Raw genomic sequence first — 16,464 nt, forward strand, 5'->3', positions numbered from 1 at the left:
ATACACCCACTCTCACACACACTCACACATGCTCTCACGCACACATACACACACTCTCACACACACTCACACATGCTCTCACGCACACATACACACACTCTCACACACACTCACACATGCTCTCACGCACACATACACACACTCTCACACACACTCACACATGCTCTCACGCACACATACACACACTCATGCATGCACGTGCAGACAGCCTTTGGCTATTTTAGGAGGCTCCTCGTCAAGTGGCTGATGCCGGTACAAATTTTAAGCTGCGATCAATCTGAAAATGCGAAACGCGAAACATTATTTGACACACTGCATATTCTCTGTCTGATATTCTTCTAATTGTAATACAAGTCCTTGGAGAAAGTACATTGTCTGAGTGTTGTGTGTGTGTAATCCCTCTTTATTATGTTGTGGAAGCTTCTTGAGAAAACACACACCACTGAGCTGATAAAATGCTTCAGTAATAGCTGCTTGCCACACGGTGTGAGACTCTGTTTAAATCTGGCCTTTAGATGCTGCAGCCTGCAGAGACTGAGTCACACAGAGCTCTCTGTTTCAGCAGGCAGACACACTCACCAACTGTATTTAGGTGTGTTCGACTCTCTCACATCATGAGTGAGCTGCTGACTCAGATGCCATGAAACAGCTCAGACGACCAGGAGAGAGACTGAGGGGTGAAGAGAGGAGGGCTGGGAGAGAGAGGGGAGGAGAGGGGCCTACACTGAGCATGAAAAACACCTGCCAAAGGAATTGGCCTGGTTCCAGGAGAGAAAGAGAGAGAGACGGGTGGAAGGAGAGGGAGGCAGAATGAGAGAGATGTTTAAGATGGAGGGATACAGAGTATGGAGTGTTCTGTGAGGGGGAATGAGAGACAGCGACAGGGGCGACCGAGAAAGGAGGAGAGTGGAGTAAAGGGAGAGAGAGACAGGACTGGGATGGAAACGACGAGTGTGAATACAGCCATCTGTTCCTCCCAGGGCCACACTGGTTCAGCCCATCGGGTTTCCAGGGCATTCTCTGGGAGAACAATGTCGGCTATATCATCTGATTGAAGCTGTCTATTCTATAGAGACAAGCCTTTTCTCTCCTGCCCGACATCATTACCTGCATTCAGACGCATGCTTTCATCGTGAGACTCTTGATGAGGGGCATGGGATTTTTTTGTCAATGCATATTTGAGCTGTGAAGAACACTTTTGTTACACCAATCCAGTACTGTAAACTATTTAATTAACCCAGACCTGTATCGCCTTTGAGAGGAACATGCGGTGTCTCCAAACACCTTTGGTCTCCCACTAAGACACCAGGTGCGGCTAATATGACCTTGTGAGGACTAACAAAATGAAGGACTATAATAATAAATAATGTATTAAGTCAGCAGACTCTTAATGCAAAGTGACCTACAGAGGGGGATTTGAACCTGCAACCTCTCTACAAGTGAGCTGTACCCACCGCTGTGCTATGAAATCAGAAACCTATTCTTGTGGTTTCGCACCCAACAGCTTGTGTCTCGGCATGTCTGCTCCGCTACCTGCCATCCTGTCGGGATATTCAGGCCTCTCAGCGAGATGAGAACTCAAGCTGCCTTTCCAGCTTGGACACCACGGCACAGCAGACTCGCTTCATGCAACTGTGTTTGGAAACCGTAAATAAACAAAGAAACAAAGAAGGAAACCTTGTATTTATTATTTGTTACGTTGAGTAACTTACTAAATGTGGCATGCTATATCATATACCTGTTGATGACTGTATGTGTATCTCAGTGTAAACTCTGTTCATGTAAATTATTCTGATGGAATTGCTTATTGGATTCATCTGTCTCAAAGTACCAGACGTGTTCCACCCTGGTTCCTTCAGGGAATACAAGAGAAAGCTCTACTGTACGTTGTCAGCATACATATGAAGCCATTTGTTCACTAGTTTGCTACGGAAATTGAGCGTGGTATGACGTTCCTTGAGAGTTTTCTAGAAAACAGCATATCGATTAGGACCCAAGCCCACCCCAACGTCATTTAGGGACGTCTGACGACGCTGCGTCTCGAGACTGCTGGAGCATCCAGTCGCTCGCTCTCCATGGTCCTGAAACGCACCGTGCGCCGCAGCGCTTTGCAACTGCCGTGAGTAGATGGATGCTCGGGACTCGCGCTCTGTTTAAAAAGGATTATTTCACGGACAATATATTGTCTCGCACTTTTCTTTTGATGGAGATTCAAGCAGATATGATGCCTAACGGCTCTTTTAGGAATCTAAACCAAACAGACGGATTTTTTCTGACGAATTCATCTGGAAATGAAACGCACAGCGAAACACACGGCAGCGCAATCCTGATATCGTTTATTTACTCAGTGGTGTGCCTGGTTGGACTGTGTGGCAACTCCATGGTGATCTATGTCATTTTCAGGTATGCCAAAATGAAAACGGCTACCAATATCTACATTCTGAACTTGGCTATTGCGGACGAGTTACTCATGCTAAGCGTCCCGTTCCTGGTGACTTCTTCACTTCTGCACCACTGGCCGTTCGGTTCCCTCCTTTGCCGACTTGTCCTGAGTGTTGACGCTATCAATATGTTCACCAGTATTTACTGCCTAACTGTCCTAAGCATTGACCGTTATATTGCAGTTGTACATCCCATCAAGGCGTCCCGGTACCGCAGACCCACAATTGCCAAAATGGTTAACTTAGGGGTGTGGATGTTCTCTATTCTAGTCATTTTGCCGATTATCATATTTTCTACGACAGCACCAAACTCAGACGGTTCTGTCGCATGCAACATGCAGATGCCCGAGCCCGAGCGCCAGTGGATGGCTGTGTTTGTGATATATGCCTTCCTCATGGGCTTTCTGTTCCCAGTAATTGCCATCTGTATGTGTTACATCCTCATCATTGCCAAGCTAAGAGTGGTGGCTCTGAAGGCGGGATGGCAGCAGCGCAAAAAATCGGAGAGAAAGATCACACTGATGGTGATGATGGTGGTGACCGTGTTTGTCATCTGCTGGATGCCCTTTCACATCGTCCAGCTCGTTAACGTGTTCGTACAGCAGCACAACGCAACACTCAGCCAACTGGCTGTGATTTTAGGATACGCTAACAGCTGCGCCAACCCTCTCCTGTACGGGTTCCTTTCGGACAATTTCAAACGTTCTTTCCAAAGAATCCTGTGCCTACGCTGGATGGATAGCGCAACCGAGGAACCCATAGACTACTATGCAACGGCTGTGAAAAGTCGCGGATATAGTGTGGACGAGTTCCAACCGGACAACATGGAATCAGACAGCACTTACCGGAATGGCACCTGTACTTCTAGGACCACTACATTGTAGCATAATGACTGGCTTTATGATATGAACAAATGAATGTGGCCGTTTGAGTGTTTAATATGACTGTTACTTCTACGTCTGTTAACTTGCAAATGTTTTCCATAAACGCGGCATTAAAATTGGATGAATTTAAGCGTCTAATTATTTATTGATATACCTTCAGACGGGACTGGAAACAATATCTCAATAAGATTTGACTCCATCAAATAAAAAATGTCCTATAGGCCTAATTGTCTATTGTTTTATTTACACAATGTGAACACTACCGTATACATGAATTCATTCCTCATCATTTATCATGCACGAATGCACGTGCTTTCTAAATGAATGTGCTTTCTAATGCATGTGCTTTCTAAATCCGATTTGTGTAACATCTCTTAGTCTCCATACTGCCTATAAGGAACTGTCCGCGCTATCAAAGCCATGCAGATACTATTTTTTGTGGGAACCCTAAATACAAGAAAGACAGAAAACATTTGTTTAACGACACAAAATTACCACATCCTGACCAAATTCGGGTCAGGCCCTGCCCGTCAGAACTACTACTTAGGGCTAAGTTATATTCAATAAACCTATCCCTGCCCCTCTGACCTAGCTGACTAGCTTATATGAGTGTAAAGGAGGGAGGAACTGAATGGAAAGCACCCAAAGCTGATTTAAAGAAAAACACCTTTCAATGCACCACATCTTAGATTGAGTACTGTTCATTTCCACTTTATTGTCCAAGAAAATGAAAGTGCAAGAAATAAATGTTGTTTTAAAGTTTATTTTAATGTACTCAAACTGTTTTATAGCAATACTTTGGTCAGTGTAATATGGGCATATCCCATAAAGCTCTTCAATATCACGACTTGATATCTCAAATAATTTCTTTCAAATACAAACAAAATCAATAGCCACACTTATATACAGTAGAACATTCTACAGAACACTATAAAAAGGAAACAAAAGACAGGACATGGTGTTCCTATTCCTTAGAGACTGAACAATGACCTTACCATACTCACAGTCTCTTCAAAGACAGCATCTCTGGCACAGTGCAAACAAGCAGAGTTAACATCATAGTGTTGAGCTCTATGGAAAATTAAGTCATACAGAGTTCAACCGTCCAAACCAGCAACCTTCGTTTATCAGACACACACCTCTCTATGTGGCCTCCTTCTCAGTGGTGTGTTCCATTGAGTCTTGGCCATTAAGGCCGGCCTGTTTAGAGGCCTCAGCCCTCTTCATGGCCATCTGCTCTGATTTCTTCATGGCCAGCTTCCGGCTCCTGGACTTGAGGCAACACTTGACCACCGCCAGGACCACCACCACCAGTACCACCAGACCCATGACCGCAATCAGCACTGGGATGAACACGTTAGAATGTGTTTGCACTTTGCTGCTGTCTGTGGGGGAGGCTGGGGATTCTGGGGGGGCCGGAGGGGAGCTGGGAGACGGCCTCTCCGGGATAGGCAGGTCAACAGTGGGGGTGTTGACCTGAGTCACATTGGCATGCGGCTTGGTAACTCCTTCTGGAGGGACTGAGGTATTTGTTGGCCCACTGCATGATGGTGAACCCTCTTCTTGGATGTCTCCAAGTTGGTTGAAACAATAACACGTGTATGAACCTTTATTACTGATACATACGTTTTTACAGGGGTTCGACAAGCATTTGTCAACATCCACACAGCTCCCAGATTTGTCCCTCACCGAGCCTTCTTCACATGAGGGACAGATGTCCCCATTTTCAGCGGATAAATCATCACTTTTCCATTTGTGAGTGACAGCAGAGCACGTCAGTGTGTGAATGTCCCCGTTCCAACACTCCACCATTAGAGTTCCATCTGGCTTAATGTCCTGTGATCGTGCATTAGGGGATTCGTAGGAGTCACATTGTCCCTTCTGGGCTCCACCCTCCCATTCTTTACAGACGATGGGGTATTCGCTCTTGCAGGTGCTGGAGATCAAGCCCCAGTTCACAACGTCTGTCCCGTTGAACTCCCCAGACAGCAAGGCACAACGTGTCCCAGTACAAGTCTCAAGTGGCTCCTCCCTCCACTGCCAAACCCCAACCTGATTCTGATTCTGAATGTCAGTAATCACGTTTACTACCCACTTGAATCCCCTCAGGGGCTGACCGGACACCACGCAGTTGTCCCTGCCACTCTTCAAGCCGATCCGAAAGTGGAACTCCCGGGTCGAATGATATGTCGGATTGTGTCGAAGTGTGTCTGAGATGACTCCCAGGATATCGGAGACCTCCTCCAAACTGGCCATGTTGGCCAGGAAGCCATCAGGCTGACAGGCTTCCAGAGCTTTGTCAAAATTGAAAACGTCTTGATTGATGGTGAAACGTGCCTCAGTCACACAGAGAGCGATCCCCAAGGTAATAAAGAGATAGATCCAGTTTTGTAGTTTTCCAGCTTCTGCCATTCTCAGCCTCTTGATGGTGGTCATTAGAATATCTCCCTCGAACCTCTGCTCTCATACGGCCCAGCTCGCCTCTGCTCTGAAACTCTGTCAGCAGAGCAGCTCTACAGGGCTAGTTTTAGCCGCTCCCTCTGACACACCAGTTGACTGCGCTAGCTCTCTTGTGGCAGACTGGCTGGCTGTGATAGCAGCCCCTCGACTAAACAGTCTGACAGAGCTCATTTCCCCAGTGCTTTCTTAGCTGCCCCTAAGCTCCCCTCCCAAGACAACAAGCGCAGGAAGTGTGCTCCGACTTGATACAGCTCTCTCTTTCCTCTGCAGAGGGGGGTGGAGCTGGGTGTCGCCACAGACAAACAATAGCAACTTCAAAAACGAATCACCCCAACTCATCAAAACTGTAGTTCGCAACCCACCAAGCAGCTATGGTCCAAGTCTCAGGAGGAGACCTTATGGAGAGGATTTGTAACGGTTCAGGTCACAGAGGTGTAACCTTAAGAGTTGACCCGCCTTCGACGGTCAGTTTTTCCTCCAGGACAAATCCAGGCTTGCCAAAACAAACAGATTTTTATCCCGGAGATGCAGGAAGTTAGCGATTGAGAAACTAGCAAGACCGTAGCTCTGTGCACCGCTGGTGTGGCTCGCACTCTGATCCAACTGGATAAACAACCATGTGAGGAGGATGTGCCAGCCTGACCCACTCATAACTCTGCAGTGCTTGCAGGATGGGATGACAAACAGGGGAAACGTGACTCCTTTCTTTAGGGGACCCTCCACATCACACACACACACACGTAACCACACTAGTCTGTGAATTCGGCAGCCCTGAAAGTTAAACTCAGAGAGAGTCATTGTTGTAATGTGGAAGAGTGCGTCCAGGGGCTCTCACCAGGGATGTGCTGTGTGCACAATGTCCTCCCAGTAAAGTACTTCTACCCGGCCTCTGCTGCCAGGCTTTGTCAGAGAGACCCAGATGCTTCCTGGAGGATGTGACAGGAGAATGGCAGGAAGTGGGGGGTGGAGGGGCGTGGCCTGGCCTATTTGACAGTAGCGAACCAGGGACACAGCAAGGCAGGGCAGGAGGGAAGGGAAGGGAGGCACAGGAAATGGAATGATGAGGGACAGGAAGGGAGTCACACAGAAGCCATCAGAGAGCGTGAACAAGTGGATGAAATCATGTTGGTTCCCAAGAAGTTGGCTACTTCTTGGAAAAAGATTATAAGGAAAAAATGGTTTTATGTGTTCACAAATTTTATGTGTGTGTGTGTGTGTTGGTCAGTATAATGTTAATACTACGTTACAGAGTGGATCAAAGCAGCTATCTGTTCACCGACTCAACTTGAACGTTTGTTTGTAGCTCTGAACCACCTCTGCTACGTGTGGTTATGTACCTGCTCTCCCGGGTCTCCTTCTTATGAGGCTGTGTCCTCAGTACCCTGGCATCATTAGCCACAGTCAGATTGATTCAAGTGGGGCCTATCAGTGTTGAAGGTCACAGCAGATGATGACGGACAGCCCAGAGTAGCCCCTGTCTCCCTGCCAGTCCTAATGATGAGCTCTGCTATCCAGGTCAGACTGGCAGATACACAACACATAGACCAGAACTGGGAAAAGACAACCCAGAGAGAAGTACATATAGGTGAGTGAGTGAGTGTGTGTGTATCTGTGTGCAGGTTTGTTATGTTCTGCTAACACATTTCAGATGCATGACAGCAAGTCTTTCCCACAGGAAAATACTTTGAGAGAAGTGTTGTGTTGTGATGGTGGGACCAGTATTTATAGAGGAGAGAAATTGGGAAATGTTTCATTAATCCTATGATCCTACTTTCATCTCATAAAACATTGATGAGGCTGTGAGCAGCACAGCCTACAGAGACTATCCAACAGAGATTACTGGAAGTCTATGATTTGTCTGGTTTGAGTTTATTCAGATGCAGCATGAACAGATATTCTCACCAGTAATTGTTACATCATGATATCTTAAATCCTAAGTAATGTAGCATCAAATATTGATTTAATCATCTCCTGAGTCATTCATGCTTTCAGTCTATTGAGGATTGTGAGCCTAACTTTTTCATGCTTCAGCTTTTGCCAGAAGGTCAGCTGTAAGAATATGCTCAATAGTGATACAGAATGAGTGCTGGAAGCTAGTCACCTTGATGACAAACGCACATCAACACGCCCACACACATTAACACACCCACACACTAAATACACACCCATCCTCAGCTCATTAACAGTATGAGGTGGATTTTAAATACGTCATTTACATTCACTGATCCACCTATATGAACTCTCAGCAACCACAGAGAGTCAATAACATGAGAAGGCAATCTACATTTCAATAGAAGGACAGTGTGATGGGAAGAGAAGTGTGTGTGGTACCTTGCTGGGCAAAGAACTAACTGATTTTTGCACCATCAACTTGCTAATTGGATTGAACTCTGTCAGCTATAAGTCTCACAGCAACTGAATAAAATATGATGGCATTTATTTCAGTCAATAACCATGCACAATACTTCAGGGTAAATAACAGACCTTCAAACATTGATTTAATGAGGAGTGATCATGTAGAAATGTTCTTCAAGGATCCTGAGCAGACACACATACACACACACAGACACTGGCCATTCTGTTATATATGGAGCTGTTCTCACTCTGGACCTGTCCTGAACACAACAGTGTTTTGCTGTGCGTGTCCCAGGAAAGTGTGTGTCTGTACTGCACATCCATTCTAGAGAATTCACAAGAGGTTGTAGTCTCAGAGAGATGAACTCCCCCATATGTAGACAGAAAGAGAATTAGGGTTGTGACCCTTGTGTCTCCATGGTGATGCTACGGTTCCCCTTTCCCCATGTCTGTAACTGTACAGGAAGTGATTAAAGGACTACTCTCTGCTCTCCATAAAACCACTTCCTGTATTTTCTGGCACCACAGGAAACCCTTTCACGCCAATAACAGCACTAATGACATTGCTGTGCTACCGATGCCTCCTTCTCTCTCTGTTCCATCAAATCATCCATCTCACAAATCTCTCTTCTTTTTGCACACCACCTCCTTTCCTCCACCTCCTTCATCCAACTCTCCTTTTACCTCCTTTCTATCTCCGCTCACTCCCCCCCCCCCCCCCTCCATCTTCTAAAGGGTACCAGGCAGCATGAGTAGCCAGCGATGTCTCTTTCTACACAAGATGAGCCTCTATTTATAGGAGCCCATTACTCCTATGGGAGATTAGTCCTGGATATTTAATTACAGCTTACAGCCTCACCCTGTGTGTGTGTGTGTGTCTCTCTGCGTATGTGTGTGTGCGTGCATGTGTGTGTGAGAGTTTTTTTGTTGACTGTTTACTGTGTGAGCAGTGGGGCAGAGGAGGTGAGGAGGCGATGCTATAAACCATTAGCAGCCCAGTAACAGAGTTGGAGGGGGGGCATGAGATAAGATACTGTGATTAGGATTCCTCTTCTGCAGATTGTGAGTCTGATCCTGGCTGAAAATATCTCCAGATTGGATCTTTATAGAAACCATTCAAACTGCAAATGAATTTCATAAATTCAGTATTAAATACCCCAGGACGAAACAAATCCATTTACTCGCTTCTCCTTTGACAGATATATGGTAATGATGCTTTCGAGTTTTACGTACCTGGGAAGTTTAAGATATGGGTCTAAATTTGGAAGCTTAGACGTGTAATTAAAAATGCAACACAAATGCTCGCACAATTGCAGGTGCACACGCACGCATTTACACACACACACACACACACACACTGACACACAGTACCAAGGTATACAGCAAGTGTTTAATGACTCATATGTATCATCTTTGGGTAAGGCCATCAAGATATAGGCCATAGATACCACCCAGCCAGGTTTGTAAGCACTTCAAAACACCAGTTCTGCGTTATGGAAAAGGGGGAAATTAAAAGCAGAAAAGAAAAGAGGAGGGGTAGCTGTTATCTGGCTCTTCCCCAGGTGAAACAGTTCATCTAGCAGGTGCTGGCTCTGCACTGGTGGGAATCAAAGGTACACATGTTGAGCTTTGATTTGGCAGCCAGGTGGAAGGTATTTGTGTCTCTGTGAGGTCTGTGTATGCAAGCTCCTGGTGTTTGTGTGGGTGGGTGTGTGTGTGTTTCTGTATGTGTGAGAGATGACTGAGATATGACTTTTTAAATCACACACACATGATGAACACATACACACACACACTCACACAGACAGTGTCAATCTCCATTTGATAGGGTGCCAGGTGAGACCATTTACAGTAGATTATAATCGATGAACCAGTGTCTTGGTGTATCCTGCAACATAGAATTCACTTGTTAAATGTCATTCCTTCTGTAAACATATTAAATTTGATGTGTAATCCATACATTATTATTAGTCGAAATCTCAATATTGTGTTGAGCTAGGCCCGTTAAGTGAGTTGTTCTGTCCATCAGAGGGTTACTTCAGTAGGGTGAGCCATGACAAGCCCCAGTCTAATCACTAACAGGGTTGCTCTCACTGAGAGTTTAAATAAAGGTTGTAAAATAAGCTGCGTTCAGAGGCCCTCTGGAGCGCCTCAATGTAATTAATTGGATCTTTGGGTAGGGGTTCGTTTATAAACTAATTGTCTCATTCCGAGTTAGCTATAACAGAGGTGTGGCAGTCTGGGTGCTGTTTGATCCTGCTATTTCCCTCGCGCTCATAGGTATTGAACACAGCCATGTGTTCGCTGTTCTTCATCTCCTCCACTTCGCACATAATGTAGCTTTCGGGGACAGACGTTGAAAACAATCAAACTAAAGCTTTACTTCACTACAGCGTGACAATAGCACCATTGTCTTTTTAGTCTAAAGGCGTATTGATCTGTCACTTGTAATGACGGTCCTTGGGCGAGACTCTGCTCTGTCGCATAAACAACTCTAGGGGCTTTCTATTCTTAAGCCTGCAATTGTCACTTCAAAATGACACAATTGTTGCAAATAAAACATCAGAACAACTGTGGTTTAAGCTGTAGAATGTGTTTAGAACATTTTCAGGTACACTAAGGCATTACTTTCTCAGCGGAATGTTATTTTTCAGACACATCGGACACACGAAGGCTAAGTAGATATGTATTTCTGTAGTAGTTCAGACAGTGCTTTACACAGTGCTGAACCATAACTGGTGGTGGACTGGTTCATATTTCAAAATGATATTTGGATATCACTCTTTTTTAGATCCGTCAGCCTGCCTCTTCCCTCCTTCAGCCAGTACAGTGAGCAGGCCAACGTGTGTCTGCTCTTCCCCCAGGACCAGGTCTCTCGTTCCCCCAGAGGAGTACTTGGCAGGCCGTCTACACCTCCCCTCTCTTCCGTCTCTTTGTTTTAGTGTGGTCGTAAGTTTAGCCTTCTGGTGGAGCACAGTAAATCAAAGATGACATCCATGAATATTTATGTGTTTTGGGAAGGTGACCTTGGAAAGCACCCCAAAAGAAGGATGTGTGTGTGTGTGTGTCTGCCTGTGTGTGCACATGAGTGTTTGTGAGCATTGTTGATGTGACCTTTGATAAACACAGTGGTGATATACAGTATCACCCCCCCCAGCTGTCCCTTTGAGATGCAGAGAAAATGAGACACTTCATCTAACCATGTACAGTAAAGTGGCCATCATCCACAAATAGCTTATGATGAGTGTCCTGGCACATTAAGTTCCAGGCATGTAAGTGGCCAATTTGCAAAGACTCAATCTTGTCCCACCAAAACAGTATGCATCATTTTGGGCTTTGCTGATAAAAACCAAGTCTGCCTCACTGCTTAACAGATGGGTGTTTCTGTTTGTGTGTTTCTGTTTGTGTGTGTGTACTCATTTGGCATCATCAGATAATGCAGTCACCAGTCTGCAGCAGCTTTGTCACCTGATTCATTGTCTCCTCCACCCTCTCCTCCCACCCCTCCTCCCTCAAGCCAAGGGCCCAGTTTGCTAATGAATGACACTGGTGAAATGCATGATTTATTTTCCTGAACGTGTATCCTACAAACACAACTTTCATCTTCATCTATATTCCTTACGGTCTTTCTTTCAAGGTCTGCCCATCTTGAGAGACATCCTACTTGTCTTACTGGTGAACTGTATGACCCAGGTGGACACCATCATATAACTCCCTGTATGTGGTCAAGGAGCTTCTTGCAGCCTGAAGATACTCTCTCTAGAATAACAGTGAGATGTTTCTCCTTCATTCTGAATCATGTCTTAAAAAATGGTGGAATGTTTGTGTGGAATCCTAGTAGACTGAGTTTAATTAAATGCCACTGGCTGGGGGCTGGAGGCTGGGGGCTGGGGACCGGAGGCTGGAGGCCGGGGCATTGGCTCCTCCATTAACCTGCGTCTATATATAGAGTAGGGTTCAGAAGTGGCTGATGTCACAGCCTGCTCTTCCTGCCTAATTGTGTACACATCCAGCTCTAATTACTTAGCTGTCTTGAGCAACGTACACAAATCAGTCGACGACACCCTTCTCTCTGAGTGCAGCTTGTTCATCTGCCGTTCTGATCATCGTTGCCCCCAGCGCCATGCTCTGCGTGGGTGTGAGTGACACCAGGGGGCTGGTATTGTAATGATGAACAACATCGCATAGAGCAGAGCAGGCGGATGTGTAAAGACCGTGTGTGAAGGTGTTCAGGATGACATTATGTTGTTGAGACAGCGAGCAGGTGCTATGCAACGTGCTGTACTGATACACTGGCAGAGATCCTCTCACGCCAGATTGTGGAGTCATTGAGCTGGTCTCGGGAAGAATGATGTTAACCTGTTTACGCTCCTGTTTCGCTCGCGAGACAAAAATGCTGCCTCCCCCTTCCTCAGTTACGACGCACTAAATTCTAAAAAATATATTTTTTAGACGCTACACATGTTATACATCGTTGGAAAGCTACGATTCTTGTGCTTCCATTGAAATAAACCAATTCAAGATCAAGTCGCAATAGCAAGCAAAGTCAACGTCTTTTTCCGGTGAACATTCCTTCAACAATGCCAAAGAAAAAAGTTGTACTCACCCTAAGTTGTTCAAATAGGTCCAGGTGTGCAAATCATGCCATCAAAACTTGATCTGCGTAAGTCCCAAGGGTTCAAAGTATCTAACCATGTAAAGTAATTCGTCCAAATACAATGTTTTACGTTCATGAATAGCCATTATCCTTTGTTTCATTATGCAAGTTAGCCGACGGAAGAAACAACTTGTTCACATAAAAGTGTTATTTTCTCAGATTTATCAACGGAGTATTTACAAAATGAAGGTCTCAAAATGTCCGTTGAACCCTCCCCTTTTGATTGACACCTTGTTCGACCCAATAGGAGCTTCCATGCCCCGTTGACAGCCCTCTAAAGCCAACTAGGTCTGTGCGTCCTGCCCCCCCCCCGCCCCCCCCCCCCACACTCGTTCTAAACAAATTTCTCGAACTGGCTTCGACTGGCTCTGAAATTAGCTCGTTAGCCTTGTAGCTGACAGCTAGCTGAAAATGCCAATACCTCATTTGTATGCGTCTGTGGAGCCTTCAAAATAACAGTCGATTGCGCAATATGGTTGACAGAATCAGTGTTCTTTGTGCGCCAATCCTTGGAATCAGATAAAGCACTCCAATGTGTTCATGCTTCAGTTTTTGTGTTTCAGTATTACTAATTAGGGATTTAGCTATTATATATGATAGTTCTAAGTACCACCTTTCATTAGAGATAACAATTATGAAAAATAATACCTTTTTATTTGACCTTGACCTTGGTTACAAAGGGTCATTTTGGAGTCTCCAAAAGACCCTTTTAGAAAATTCCTGGATGTACTCTTATAAAAACATGTGTCAAATATGAATATATTGTGGTATTATGTTTGACTTTTGATTTTAATTGGGTAAGGCTTCAACCTGTGGTCCAATTTAGTCTTCCAGATAATACCTACCACCTCTAGGCCTATTCAGGCCTCTGTTTTCAAAACAAAATCTAGGCGGAAATAGAAATTTTCACTTTCCTTGTGTTCAAGCTTCTATTACTCAACACTAGAAGGACTGACAGGGGTCCTGACAACAGGGGACATAACTTCAGAGTGTCAGCTTTCAAAAGAGATCATTTACATGCATGTACTCCAAATGGTTCAAGAACAGCTTCCAATTTACTTTGGGTATGCTGTTTAGGCGTTTTCAGGCAAATTTAACAGGAACATGAAAAGGTTAATTCAAGTGATCAAGAAGAATTTCTGTGTTTTGCCTCCCATGTTTGAACATCTCATGGAATGGGCTTCTTTTTTGTTCATCGGACCCACCATCTTAGACCTTTCTCTGTCTCTTTCTCCCTCTTTCTTCTTCTCTCTCCATCTCTCTCTGTCTTTCTCTCTCTATGCCTCTCCTCTTCCTCCCCTCTAGTACTCTCACAGACTGATATCACACATATTGGCCTAATCACATTTGATTGAAATCACACTTGGCAAGTGTGAAATTTCAGTTGCCCAGCCAACCTCCTACACACAGACACACACTCCCGATAATGAGTCACGCCCAAAACACATTAACACGAACAAACAGCCAATGGCAGACACTCTCTCGTCTGTGCTATCACTGACTTGTGTAAACTAACCTTCAGCAGGCAGTGTGATTCAAGTAGAAAGGCAGCTCTAGTTCAGACCATTAAACAAATCTTCAAGAGAGGGGTACTGGCCGTGATGTAAATGGTGTTTTTGTCAAAATTTCAATCAAACACATTTAGCACATTCACCTTCCTTAAAATAGAATGCTTTCCCTGTGCCACCTCAGTTCTCTCTCTCCCCCCACACTGTGTGTGTGTGAGTGAGTGTGTGTGTGTGTGTGTGTGTGTGTGTGTGTGTGTGTGTGTGTGTGTGTGTGTGTGTGTGTGTGTGTGTGTGTGTGTGTGTGTGTGTGTGTGTGTGTGTGTGTGTGTGTGTGTGTGTGTGTGTGTGTGTGTGTGAGCAGTATACCCAAGGTGAGTCCTAATGATGAATAACACCTCAAAACCTTGCCAGACTCACCAGGTGACTGTACAACCCTGTATTGGCACACACACACACAGACACTCACACGCACACAGACACTCTCACACACACAACTTAATTGTTGACACCAAAGTTGCAGTGACCTCCGTTGTATCAGTCAGGTCTCGCCTCAGTCTTACACCATGAATCCTCTGTCTGTCTCATTGTGTTTTTATGACCCTGAACTGTGATCCTCTTTTGTTGCTGAGCTGCGTTTCCCTCAAACGGCCCATCCTGTTCTCTGATTGGTTTTCAGGACCAGATAATACCCCTGTGCCCCCAGATAACACGGTGGACACGTGTATACATGCGTGTGAACACGCGTGTGTGCCTGCTTGTCTGCGTGTGGGCACGCTTGTATGTAAATGTGCGTGTCAGGGTACCACAGACTGTGTCATAAGTAAAGCATGGTACAATGTACGTTCCGTGTACATTAGATGTGTGTGTGTGTGTTTTTGTGTGTGTGCAGGGGGGATGAACAAAAAAGGAAGACATCAAAGCAAGCGTCACCATAGCAATGTGTTTGGCAGAGTTCTGACACACATCAAAGACTTGTTCACAGACATCAAAGGCCTCGCTCATTACATTACACTGTGAAACTATATTATACACCTAAAACATTATATGACTTTACTCCAACCTCACAGGTTTCCATCAACAAAACCATTAACCTATCCTGAGATCCTGGAATCAGTGTAATTGCATCTGTCTGGGTAGCATTGCTGAAAAACAATGTTATTTTGCTTTTAGATTTCACTTTATTAAAATTGACACCTTATTGAGTACATTAGCAGTCATGCAAATGTTGATGAACAGCTAGTTTAAGTGAGGTGAAAATTAATGCAGAGCACTCACAGAATCAATAGTTTTGGTAGTCTGTTCCAGGAAGTATGGAACACTCACTCTCCACGGGGGTTCTAGGTAATGCTGTGTCACCTGGGATCATGTTATGTTCTTTACCTCCTACCACAACCATGAAGACAAGCCCAACAACAACCCCAGACCAGAGTAGTGTTTTAGTATTTCCTCATTTAGCAGATGCTTTTATCCAAAGCACTGGATTTGAACCTGCAACCTCTTTCTCTGCAGCCAAATGCTCTAACCACTGAGCTATCCCCTATGACATCCATCCTTGACACCTCGTCTCCAAGTCTCCTCTCCTTCACCCTCGCAGATGACACAGGACAGGGGAAAAGAATATGGCTGACACCACAGGTCACTATGACCTCACTGTTCTGCTTTGACTGCATTCGTGCAGAAGGATGAGAGGGGAGAGGAGGGTTTCATAGCATAGAGCAGTGGTTCTCAACCCTGGTCTTCAGGTACACCCTGTCCTGCATGTTTTATCTGTTTCCCGGCTCCAACACACCTGATTCAAATAAATGGCTCGTTATCGAGCTCTGTAGAAGCCTGGTAACGACCATTCATTTGAATCAGGTGTGTTGGAGCCGGGAAACATCTAAAACATGCAGAACAGGGGGTTCATGAGGACCAGGGTTGAGAACCACTGGCATAGAGGCTCAGCCTAGCGTAGCCTCCTTCCCCAGTCACACTGTATCCACAGAACCAGCCATCTCCCAGCCATGGGAGTGTGGAAACCCTGGACACAGTTGAGCCACAGAAACCAGAGCCAAAGCTCCTGTCATCAGGGTGTGAATGAGATGCAGAGCTGCCCCGGGTGTGTGACCCACCCTCACCTCCAGCTGCAAGCTGACACACACACACACTCACAACAACTG

The 16,464-nt window shown here is 45.2% G+C and overlaps 2 protein-coding genes across 2 annotated transcripts; one reads left to right on the top strand and one right to left on the bottom strand.

Moving 5' to 3' along the window:
- Window positions 1–21: 21 nt before the first annotated feature.
- sstr1a (somatostatin receptor 1a) lies at window positions 22–3,543 on the top strand. Its single transcript, XM_062469487.1, has one exon. The coding sequence runs from the start codon at window positions 2,132–2,134 to the stop codon at window positions 3,323–3,325; it is 1,194 nt and encodes a 397-aa protein (XP_062325471.1). The 5' UTR covers window positions 22–2,131; the 3' UTR covers window positions 3,326–3,543.
- Window positions 3,544–4,020: 477 nt separating this feature from the next.
- Window positions 4,021–6,374, bottom strand: clec14a (C-type lectin domain containing 14A). The gene has a single exon (XM_062469485.1). The coding sequence runs from the start codon at window positions 5,759–5,761 to the stop codon at window positions 4,469–4,471; it is 1,293 nt and encodes a 430-aa protein (XP_062325469.1). The 5' UTR covers window positions 5,762–6,374; the 3' UTR covers window positions 4,021–4,468.
- Window positions 6,375–16,464: the final 10,090 nt, after the last annotated feature.

This window comes from Osmerus eperlanus, chromosome 9 (genome assembly GCF_963692335.1).
Source record: "Osmerus eperlanus chromosome 9, fOsmEpe2.1, whole genome shotgun sequence".
NCBI lineage: Eukaryota > Metazoa > Chordata > Actinopteri > Osmeriformes > Osmeridae > Osmerus > Osmerus eperlanus.

Excerpts from the sequence above, each read along its gene's own strand:
- sstr1a (XM_062469487.1), top strand. The coding sequence starts at position 2,132 with ATGCTCGGGACTCGCGCTCTGTTTAAAAAGGATTATTTCACGGACAAT.
- clec14a (XM_062469485.1), bottom strand. The coding sequence starts at position 5,761 with ATGACCACCATCAAGAGGCTGAGAATGGCAGAAGCTGGAAAACTACAA.